Here is a 12,054-nt window from a genome sequence, read left to right as displayed (position 1 = left end):
AATAAAGTTTTAGTATGATCTAGTTTAGAGTTTTGCTTTATGATCCCTCTATGTAATCGAGTCCGTGAGCTATATATAATAAAGATTAGTTTTGAGTCAAGGGCTTGGTTATCTTGCTATGATCCTGAGGGGATAAAAGAATAATAGAAAGAATAAAAATAAATAAAGAGATCATATTGATCTTATGAAAAGTAATGACTTCACATATAAAGAGTATGATGAATAAAAGTTGTTGAGAGTTGACAAACATAGTTTTGGTCATCGTTGCAATTAATAGGAGGTAATAAAGAAAGAGAGATTCTCACATATAAATATACTATCTTGGACATCTTTTATGATTGTGAGCACTCATTAAAATATGACATGCTAAAGAGTTGATGTTGGACAAGGAAGACAATGTAATGGGTTATGTTTCCTTATATCCGAAATAAAGTATATTGTCATAGATCATCCAACATGTTAAGTTTGCCTTTCCCCCTCATGCTAGCCAAATTCTTTGCACCAAGTAGAGATACTACTTGTGCTTCCAAATATCATTAAACCCAGTTTTGCCATGAGAGTCCACCATATCTACCTATGGATTGAGTAAGATCCTTCAAGTAAGTTGTCATTGTTGCATGCAATAAAAATTGCTCTCTAAATATGTATGCTTTATTAGTGTGGAGAAAATAAGCTTTATACGATCTTGTGATGTGGAAGAAATAAAAGCGACGGACTGCATAATAAAGGTCCATATCACAAGTGGCAATATAAAGTGATGTTCTTTCGCATTAAGATTTTGTGCATCCAACCATAAAAGCACATGACAACCTCTGCTTCCCTCTGCGAAGGGCCTATCTTTTATTCTCGTCTTATACCTTATACAAGAGTCATGGTGATCTTCACGTTTCCTTTTTACATTTTATCCTTTGGCAAGCACATTGTGTTGGAAAGATCCTGATATATATATCCAATTGGATGTAAGTCATCATGAACTATTATTGTTGACATTACCATTGAGGTAAAAGGCTGGGAGGCAACACTATAAGCCCCTATCTTTCTCTATGTCCGATTAAAACTCCATACCCATAAGTATTGCATGAGTGTTAGCAATTGTGAAAGACTAAATGATAGTTGAGTATGTGGACTTTCTGAAAAGCTCTTATATTGACTCTTTCTGATGTTATGATAAATTGCAATTGCTTCAATGACCAAGATTATAGTTTGTTAGTTTTCATTGAAGTTTCTGATTATAGTTTGTTAGTTTTCAATGAAGTTTCTGATTCATACTCAACAATATGTCATTCACATATACTTATCAGAAATGATGTAGTGCTCCCACTCACTTTCTTGTAAATACAGGCTTCACCGCAAGTCTGTATAAAACAATATGCTTTGATCAATTCATCAAAGCGTATATTCCAACTGCGAGATGCTTGCACCAGTCCATAAATGGATCACTGGAGCTTGCACACTTTGTTAGCACCTTTAGGATTGGCAAAACCTTCTTGTTGTATCATATACAACTCTTCTTTAAGAAATCCATTAAGGAATGCAGTTTTGACATTCATTTGCTAGATTTCATAAAATGTGGCAATTGCTAACATGATTCGGACAGACTTAAGCATCACTACGAGTGAGAAAATTTCATCGTAGTCAACACTTTGAACTTGTCGAAAACCTTTTTGCAACAATTCGAGCTTTGTAGATAGCAACACTACTATCAGCGTCCGTTTTCCTCTTAAAGATCCATTTACTCTCAATGGCTCACCGATCATCGGGCAAGTCAATCAAAGTCTATACTTTGTTCTCATACATGGACCCCATCTCAGATTTCATGGCCTCAAGCCATTTCGCGGAATCTGGGCTCATCATCGCTTCCTCATAGTTCGTAGGTTCGTCATGGTCTAGTAACATGACTTCTGGAAAGGATTACCGTACCACTCTGGTGCGGACCATACTCTGGTTGACCTACGAGGTTCGGTAGTAACTTGATCTGAAGCTTCATGATCATCATCATTAGCTTCCTCACTAATTGGTGTAGGAATCACTGGAACTGATTTCTGTGATGAACTACTTTCCATTCCGGGAGAAAGGTACAATTACCTTATCAAGTTCTACATTCCCCCCACTCACTTCTTTCGAGAGAAACTCCTTCTCTAGAAAGGATCCATTCTAAGCAATGAATATCTTGCCTTAGGGTCGACCTTGAACACTTGTGTTCATGCTCATGGAAACAATGTAAAAAAAATCATGGAAGCTTCTCTGAAAATAATTATCCCCTTGTATATATCCATTGTATTATAAAAATAATGTGCCAAGCTTCGGTTTTAGGATGATTAGATTGCTTGTTTACTATGTGCAATACAAAAACAGAAACTTTGGCTATAGCGCGTGAATTTACATTTTTTACTGGAAAGTCAAACGGGTCTGAAACTTTTTGCACATTACTTCTGTACAAATTTTTTAAATTTTCATATTTGTTTAGAATTTTTTGGAGTTACAGAAGTTTACTAAACTTCCAGATTACTACAGACTGTCCTGCTTTTGACAGATTCTGTTTTATATGTGTTGATCGCTTATTTTGATGAATCTATGGGTAGTGTCGGGGGGTATGAACCATGGTGAAGTTGGAATACAGTAGATAAAGTGCTAATATGAAATTGGAATAAGTTTGCAACAGTACCTAAAGGTAGTGATTTGCTTTATTATACTAACGAATCTCACAAAGTTTTTGTTGAATTTTTGTGTGGATGAAGTGTTCGAAGATCGAGGAGCTATCGATATGAGAAGAATAAAGAGAGGCAAGAGTTCAAGCTTGGGGATGCCCAAGGCACCCCAAGTAAATATTCCAAGGATACTCAAGCATCTAAGCTTGGGGATGACCTGGTTGGCATCCCATCTTTCTTCTTCAACAATTATCGGTATACCTCGGTTTTTGTTTTGTTCACATGATTTGTGTCCTTTGTGTTTTTCTTTTTCTTTAAGAACCATGCTAGTATGAGATATCCCTTCGTCGATTTATAGAATGATTCATGTGCTTCACTTATATCTTTTGAGTATGACCTTATAGAATGCTCTTTGTGCTTCACTTAAATCTTTTGAGTATGGTTTTATAGAATGCTTCGTGTGCTTCACTTATATATTTTGAGCTTGGATATTGGTTAGTCTATATTAATTGTAGAATGCTCCATGAACTTCACTTATATCTTTTGGACTATGAATAATACTATCATCTAAAGCGGGTTTGGAAGAGTGTCAGCTTTAGGAATTAGTGATCCCACTATTCCGAATGAGAAGAATTTTGCTTATGTGGGGAGTAGTAAAATTTCTATGCTTGTAGATCATGAAAAGAATGCTTTATGTGATGGTTATATTGTTGAACTCATTCATGATGCTACTGAAAATTATTATGGGGAAGGAATACATGCTTGTAGGAGTTGCAATAATATCGATATTAAACTAAAGCAGTTGGAGCATGTGATGGGCTGTCCTAAGCGTTCACGGCGAAGGTGTCGTCGTGCCTCCCGCACCTAGTCACCACTTCAATGTCATCATCATTGAAGACGATGACCTTCAGCATGTCGGGAGCCAGCAACTTGAAGGTCACCATGAAGCCTATCTTGATCTGATGGACGGCGGCGAAGGTGGACCAACCCTAATCGAGGGTGATGTTGTTGTTCAATAGCCGGACAATGACTCTCCAGGAGCAGCCAGTGTTCGTCTTTAGCTTGAACTCCTGTGGCACGGACGGGAAGTGCTTCACGAAGTCCAGTGGCATAGGCATGGCCTCGAGCCGAAGGGCCATGATCACCTTGCAGAAGTTGGTTGGCCCTCCCACCTCATGGTAGTGGCCGTAGTTCTGGCGCTTGCCACTCAGGGACTCCTCCAACACGTCGTCGTCCGTGACCGGGCTCTGGACGGGCGTCACCTCTGAGGATGGCACCACGTCCTTCCCCTTGTCCTGATCCTTTGATGCCAACCACCTCCTTTCCCATGTTCTCCATGTCGATCTACATTATCAAGATGTTCAAAGGTTGGGTCAGGATCTGCATTATGAACCTTGCAACACCGCCATTAAAACCTATGCTCGTGTGCCCCTTTATTTACCCACCGTGACGATCACCACTTACCCACCACCTCTTTGTCTCTCACTCTTCCTCCAACCGAACGCCATGAACTCCAACAACAAGTCGAAGTGGTGGATATGGAGGTGGAAGAAGAAGATGCGGTGGCGATGATTGTGAGGGAGCCGGAGCCAGGACATCGAAGCATTCCAATCGAGCTGGACTTCGGCGAGGAAGAAGAGACGGTGGTGCAGGTCGAGGAGAAGACCAAGACCAAGGCCAAGGCCACCCGCCGCTCCAATCGCCTCTAGGGTCCCCAAGGCTAAGATCTATGCATACTATGTAAGATTAACCCTTATCCCCATTCCTATTGTACTCCATCCGGATCGGGAGCCTCATATCTACCGGTAGTCATGATGATGTTATGATCACTCCTATGGTGTTTACCTAGATTCCCCATTCCCCTAATGAGGATCGAACCTAAACTCGAATCGAATGCGAAGTAGTAGGTGAGGAGTGGGAAAATTGCTTACCGCCATTACCGAAGTGCTGCCGCGGATGCCAGTGAAGGTGGCCGAAGGTCGACTTGCTGTTCTCCGATCTTCTGCACGCCGCCGCCGCCGTCGGTGAGAGTAGGGAGAGGGAAGAGAGAGAGCAGTGAGGGTAATAACTGCCAGCGCTTCAGGAAGCAACGCGGCTTCTCGAGGGTGGTTCCTCGCGTGCAGCCCCCGCCGCCCACGTGCCTCCCGCGGGCCTGGCTCGCGGGAAACTGTTGATTCGAGCATGCCTCACGAGACAGGCCTAGAGGTGCTTTAAAGTTCGTGCCATGCAGGCCCAATAGTGTATGCTGGCAACCAATAAGCCTATCTTCTTACTGCGCGGGCCTGGTTGGACCTTATGCGGACAACCAAACGCGCCCTGATTGCTCCTCCACACACGACACATTTTTTTTTCTTTTGGGGCACAAGGAAGAGCGTGTGCTTGCAAATTAATTTTTCTGCTATCTATTTGTAACATGTTATTCCCCACTAGCGGATTATGCCTTTTTTAACCTCTAGCTGAGATAACTAATTCCTGCTCTCTTCCTACTTGACAAAAAATACAGACATTTGCAAATTTGAACGTGGCTCCCTCATCCTCTCGACCAACTAAACAAACAATAAACGACGACGGCTGATGATACATCAATAGTGGAAACCCCAAAATCCCCTCCATCAAAACCCTTTCTCATGCGCCCAAAATCCCAAAATCACACATCAGAGAGAGGAGCAGCAGATTTGCATCACGTACCGGGATCCATGGCTTCAATCTGATTACAATTACATTGTCTAGATCATGGGCTACGACGGTGCAGCAACTTCAACCTCTAAGGCGACGGAAGAGGAGGAATAGGAGGTAGAGGAGGCAGCGTCAAAGGAAGCAGAGTAGGCGAACTGACCAGAGAGGGACAGAGAGTTTTGGGTTCGTTTGCCTGGTCCAACCCAATCGAGCCACGTCACAAGACATAAATCTCTCTATACTGACCACAGTACCACGCCACGTCACGCAGTGTTGACCCAAAACCAGGTAAAATCGATGCTAAACTGCTTAAGGGTAAATTTACCCAGTTTTAAGGATTTTAGGGTGTAAATTGTACCAAATTCAAGCCTGGGGTTATTCATCCATCAAGCCACACTTGAGGGTGAAATATGAACTTCTTTCATTCGAAAACATGGTCGGAGTTTAAGGCCTCGTTTGGCATGCAGGTTCGTAAAACGAAGGAATATAAAACCGCATAGGAATAGTGTTGGTTGTACAGTTCAATCCCGCGGTTCCCCACAACAGAGGAATAAGAAAAGAATCTCGATGTTTGAAACATAGGAAAATAAGCAAGAGAAATCTACACAGGTCGCCCCAGCTAACGATTTTTATGTGAAAGAAGTACAGCCCGGTGCTTGCAACTTGCACAAATCACCTATTTTGACCGGGAAACACTTCCTATCATGTAGAGGTTGAAGCAGCCTCTTCCTTCCCCGTGCCTCGGCCCTGTCCAAAAATAAGAGCTCCAGGCAGATGCTATTTTTCCTTTGAAAACTGCAGGGGAGGACACTTTCGAGAGGATGGGCTGACAGCGATTCCTTCGTTCCGAACGGTGTGAAGCAAATCTTTACCTAATAATAAAGCAAATAGGTATTCTTGGTCCGTCGTGACATATTTCCCGGTGCGTGGGCTGCGCATTGTTTCTAATTTTATTGAATATCCCTTGCATGGGCCACTGGGCCTACTATGTTCTACGATTTGTGCCCTTGACTGCACATGTCAACAAAAAGAAAAAGACCCGATAATTGAGGACATGAGCGCCTCAATAAAAGAAGGTTGGCTCTAATTAAAAAATGGATTTCAATTGCTAGAAATAAAGGAGCCTCCATTCAATGGAATTGTGGGCTGTCATGTCACTAATTGATTCCCTAATAATTATCGTGAGCTTTGATTAACCGGGATTCTGGAAAACAAAAATTCAAATGGCAAAAATAAAGGAGGGACACGCATGCCTCCATTAAATGGAATTCCGGGCTGTCATGCCCGCTAATTGGCTCCTAATTAAAATGGGATTAATAAAGGAGAAGATGTTACACACCATATACATAATAAAGTTAAAATAAATAAATAAGGCATACAAACATGTCCACGCCCGGTTTTTCTAAACAAACTCGTAAAAAAATTATTTAGAGGTGGATATATAAATTGATAGGGTTAATTTGGATGCTTAGATGCCATATATAGACGGGTTACTTTCGACAATAAATAAATTAGTGTTGGGATAGACCAGCAGAAAAAATTGTGGATGTCAAGTTATGTGAAAAAAGTAATTTTTGTTCTTAGTAACCATATGGATAAATAGAATTTTGTTGTGCTAAATTTTAACATCTCAGTGTTTGTAGGAGTACATGGTTTTCTTAGTTATTATATCAACTTCTCATGGAATGATGTGAAGTCTTTTAGATGTTTACAATGTGGGCAAAAAAATAGGATAAAAACATCAAAGCTTGTGTATTTCTTTGACCAACTTCAGGATCATGTTTTCCTCAATTCATTAAATACGCTCGGAACAAAAATATCACAAATGAAAATTTTGTAATATTTCTTTAGGTTCAGAATTTGCAAATTTCTCTAACTTTGATAATGACCTATGCAAACTTTTTTTCTACATTATTTTAAAATAGCACAAAGTAATATCAATGAGCTATTTCTCGATAATTTAGTATTTGTTATTTCTAAGTCAATGAACAACATGAAAAATAATTCTATAAAAAATTAAATACATTATTTTTTCGAATGCAACAACCTCGGTCCTGTGAACATTCATGCCCGAGAATTCTGAAAATTTTAAATTCATCTCAATTTTATAATGTTAATTAATAAACTTGAAGTCAAAAGAAATGTGCCATTTTATTGAATGGTGATGAACTTTGTATCATTTCATTCTTCAATCAATTCTATGTGTCTCAATGATTATTCAAATTTGGACAAACCGGTCAATGTTGGTGCTCAAGAATTCCGGAAAGTTCTATTATGTCCCCATTCTTTCGTTTGGCACGTTGTGTTTTTAGTAGGACAACACAAAGCTATTTTTTCTCCCGTCGCAACGCACGGGCATATTTGCTAGTGTTTACTATAGAAACAGTGTTCCTGTGGAATGTCTTATTTCTGCTCATTTCCTATGAACCGAACTGGGCCTAAACGCGAAGAGCGGTCTGGCACGTTATACAAGCCCAAATAGAATTCGGCCTAAGTCCACGTCGGCCCATCCGCATATGACGCCTATAGATATGTCCAGAGAGTAGTACACGAGTCGGCCACTCCTCTTTGACATCCACCCGATTCGCGTCGCTCGAAAGACATCCCCGATTCCCCACCCACCCACCGAGCCCTAACCCTAACCCCGGCGACCGAAGATGCCGGCGACGGCGGGGCGCGTTCGCATGCCGGCGAACAACCGCGTGCACAGCAGCGCGGCGCTGCAGACGCACGGCATCTGGCAGAGCGCCATCGGCTACGACCCCTACGCCCCCGAGAACAACAACAAGCAGCAGGCCCCCTCCTCCTCCGTCTCCGCCAACGCCGCAGCCGCCGCAGCCAACGCCGCCGCCGAAGCCGCCGCGCCTCCCTCCTCCGACCCCGGCGCCTCCTCGGAGAACGCCTACACCAGCTTCCAGGGCCTCCTCGCGCTCGCCCGCGTCACTGGATCCAACTCCGACGAGACCCGGGGCGCCTGCAAGAAGTGCGGCCGTGTTGGCCATCTCACCTTCCAGTGCCGCAACTTCCTTTCTGTCAAGGAGCTTGCCATGGACGACGACATCCAAGCTGGCATGCTGTCCGCCGCGCAGGCCAAGGCCAAGTTCGAGGAGATCACGAAGAAAGCCTCTGGTGCCAGAGACGCTGACGAGGAGGGTTCTGACGAGGAAGATGAGGATGAGATTGACAGCGATTCCTCTGATTCCGATATTGATCCCGAGCTGGAGAAGATAATTGCTGAACGGGAGCGTGCCAAAAGCCGTGGAGGGAAGCGGTCAGGGGAGGAGGACAAGAAGACAAGCCGCCATAGGAGCAAGAGCAGGGGAAGATCGAAGCACAGGATGAGCAGGAAGAGTGACAGTGAGGACGATTCGGAGGAGGAGAGAACTAAGGACAAGAAGAAGAATAGGCGGAAGAAGCACAGATCCTCAGATGAGGATAGCGAGAGTGACTCTGACAGGAAGATGCACAGGAAGAGTAGGAAAGATAGGAAGAGGCGGAGGACCCACCGCCGGAAGGATGATTCATCAGATGATGATGAATCTGGAGGGGAAGGGAGGAGGCATCACCGCCACCACAAGAGGCGTCATCACCGGAGGGATGCATCTGGTAGTGACAGTGATGGCAGTGAACCCCCACATGGAAGAAAGCGATCCAGCAAGAAGAAGAGCCACAAGAGGTCAGAAAGTCATGTATTGGGTGAGGATGAGCGACATTGTCCGCAAGGGGCAAGCCGCTCTGGAGAGAAGAGTAAGGAGCATAAGAGGGGCTAAAGAGGAGCGCTGAAGCGGTAAATTGCACTCATCGATGATTGCAACAGTGCTTATCCTTTGTTATTTGTCTTGTCAAATGGTTGTTGCATTTTAAGCATGATTCTTAATATGTGTAACATATTTGTGTATTACTGCTTGTCAGTGGCTGAACCATCCATATATGCATAAATGGTGTTGCCTTGAAATCAGTAATTTGTGCATATATTTAATAAGAATCTTTCAAAGGTAGCTTTAGCATACCACTAACTATAATATTGCAGTGATGGAGCCTGTAAAGCAGGCAGGTATATCAAGATTGGCCTTGTATAAAGCTCTTCAGTTATCAGGTGGTAAAAGGATATTGGGTGGGATAACTTATGCAGGTTTATGCAGAACTCAGATGTTTCTATGCTTGTATTTCAGTTTTCCTGCAAATTCATGTGCCGTAGCCACGTAATAAAATCGGTACTGACACATATTTGGTCAAGATTTCTAAATGTCTGATTTGATATCAGCTGATTTATTGTTGCAGACATGGTAGCTCTCTATATAATTGGTTTTGAGTTAACGATGATGATCTATACTATGATTTTGATTTAGCCGATTTGTACCAATTTCTTTGATGTCTAACTCTGAATCAATGTAGCATTGGGTGAGTTGGAGAACCTGTTACAACACACTTGCATGACAAGAATTTGATCTTCTGTAGGATTTGGTATATGTTACGGCTACCAACATCAAACTGTGAATTCTCTTTTGCTATTTAATGCGTTAGTTTAAAGTCTATTGAGGTGTTTTTCCTTGGTAGTGACTTTAGTCTGCAGTTTAACTTGCATGGTAAGTTACTCCACCAATCTCATGGTGGGGAGTGATCTCCTTCCTGCACTTTAAGCGTTTGAAGTGCGGACTTGGGAGGTACATTCTAGTCTAGAGCAAAGCCTTCTTTTGCACCTCTTCAGGTTCCACTACTTGCCTAAGAAAACACAATTTCCTAGTACTGTATGTTCTAAATGAGTGAGCTTCGAAAGGAAAGAATAATGAGATGTGGCGAGATGAAAACTCTCGAATACAGATCTGTTATCTTTGTTCTGTTGATTGCCGTTAAATTATTGCTAAATATTACTATATATATAACGGCATACAGATTCCCAATTATTTCTTTTGCATGTAGTTTTCTTCTCTGGGAGAATGATGGCAGATGGCAAAGCTGTTGTTACAAAAATGCTGAAAACACACCTGCACCCGTTATCTGAAGTGCTGCTTTACTGGTTTTTTTTTCGAAACGGAGGCAAAAGTTTTGCCTCATCGATTAATTAAGAAGAAGAGAATTGCCCAGTTAATTTATGAAAAACCGGGCGAAAACCAATACAAACGAAGCACCGACAAACTACTCCCAAGACATGAAACCCCACAACCGCACAGGCGGCCCGCCAAACTCTCCAGAAAAACAACATCAACAAACCCCTTCACTGCTACTACGCCAAGTGACTCCCCACGAGAACACCTCGACACAAGACATCAAGCACCTCCCAACCCACAACGAAAACCCAAACAAAGAGGACAAGCCATAGACACCTTGCTTTTGGCATCATTTTTGCCTTTGCCTGCCTTTTTTGTTTGCCCCTTATTGGCGTCCCCGTCAGGAGACAAGCAATTGACCTGCCCAAGCAACCTCCACGCTGGCTAGCAAATCACAGAGTTCCTTCGCGAAAAGAGCATTTGGATTTGGAGTAGGTGCCAACACAAGTGGCTCAATGAAGAGCATTTGGATTTGGAGTAGGTGCCAACACAAGTGGCTCAATGGTCATGCCACTCACAGGCATCACCTGCCCGACGGTCGCAGACGAGGGAAGGGCAGCAACATCTAAAACTCCATGCTCCATGTTGAGAGATAGGTTGTCTGACAACTGACAAGGCTCCACGGGTGGTGGTAAGGGCACCAAGTCAACCTCCGAAGCCTGACAAGGCTCCATGGGGGGTGGTGAGGACACATATGAAGGAAATATGCCCTAAAGGCAATAATAAAGTTATTATTTATTTTCTTATATCATGATAAATGTTTATTATTCATGCTAGAATTGTATTAACCGGAAACATAATACTTGTGTGAATACATAGACAAACAGAGTGTCACTAGTATGCCTCTACTTGACTAGCTCGTTGATCAAAGATGGTTATGTTTCCTAGCCATAGACATGAGTTGTCATTTGATTAACGGGATCACACCATTAGGAGAATGATGTGATTGACTTGACCCATTCCGTTAGCTTAGCTCTCGATCGTTTAGTATGTTGCCATTGCTTTCTTCATGACTTATACATGTTCCTATGACTATGAGATTATGCAACTCCCGTTTACCGGAGGAACACTTTGTGTGCTATCAAACGTCACAACGTAACTGGGTGATTATAAAGGTGCTCTACAGGTGTCTCCGAAGGTACTTGTTGGGTTGGCGTATTTCGAGATTAGGATTTGTCACTCCGATTGTCGGAGAGGTATCTCTGGGCCCTCTCGGTAATGCACATCACTTAAGCCTGGCAAGCATTGCAACTAATGAGTTAGTTGTGGGATGATGTATTACGGAACGAGTAAAGAGACTTGCCAGTAACGAGATTGAACTAGGTATTGAGATACCGACGATCGAATCTCGGGCAAGTAACATACCGATGACAAAGGGAACAACGTATGTTGTTATGCGGTCTGACCGATAAAGATCTTCGTAGAGTATGTGGGAGCCAATATGAGCATCCAGGTTCCGCTATTGGTTATTGACCGGAGACGTGTCTCGGTCATGTCTACATAGTTCTCGAACCCGTAGGGTCCGCACGCTTAACGTTTCGATGACAGTTATATTATGAGTTTATATGTTTTGATGTACCGAAGGTTGTTCGGAGTCCCGGATGTGATCACGGACATGACGAGGAGTCTCGAAATGGTCGAGACATGAAGATTGATATATTGGATGACTATATTCGGACACC

General features: G+C 42.8%; 1 protein-coding gene across 1 annotated transcript; it reads left to right on the top strand.

Moving 5' to 3' along the window:
- The first annotated feature begins 7,875 nt into the window (after positions 1–7,875).
- LOC109787648 (uncharacterized) lies at positions 7,876–9,279 on the top strand. Its single transcript, XM_020346188.4, has one exon. It carries the CDS (start codon positions 7,982–7,984, stop codon positions 9,092–9,094), a length of 1,113 nt encoding a protein of 370 aa, XP_020201777.1. The 5' UTR covers positions 7,876–7,981; the 3' UTR covers positions 9,095–9,279.
- Positions 9,280–12,054: the final 2,775 nt, after the last annotated feature.

This window comes from Aegilops tauschii, chromosome 5, assembly GCF_002575655.3.
Source record: "Aegilops tauschii subsp. strangulata cultivar AL8/78 chromosome 5, Aet v6.0, whole genome shotgun sequence".
NCBI classification, from domain to species: Eukaryota; Viridiplantae; Streptophyta; class Magnoliopsida; order Poales; family Poaceae; genus Aegilops; species Aegilops tauschii.
The sequence above is the reverse complement of the archived record's forward strand: the minus strand, read 5'-3'. Positions and strand labels throughout refer to the sequence as shown.

Bases quoted from the DNA above. Each gene is read 5' to 3' on its own strand.
- LOC109787648 (XM_020346188.4), top strand. From the start codon at position 7,982: ATGCCGGCGACGGCGGGGCGCGTTCGCATGCCGGCGAACAACCGCGTG.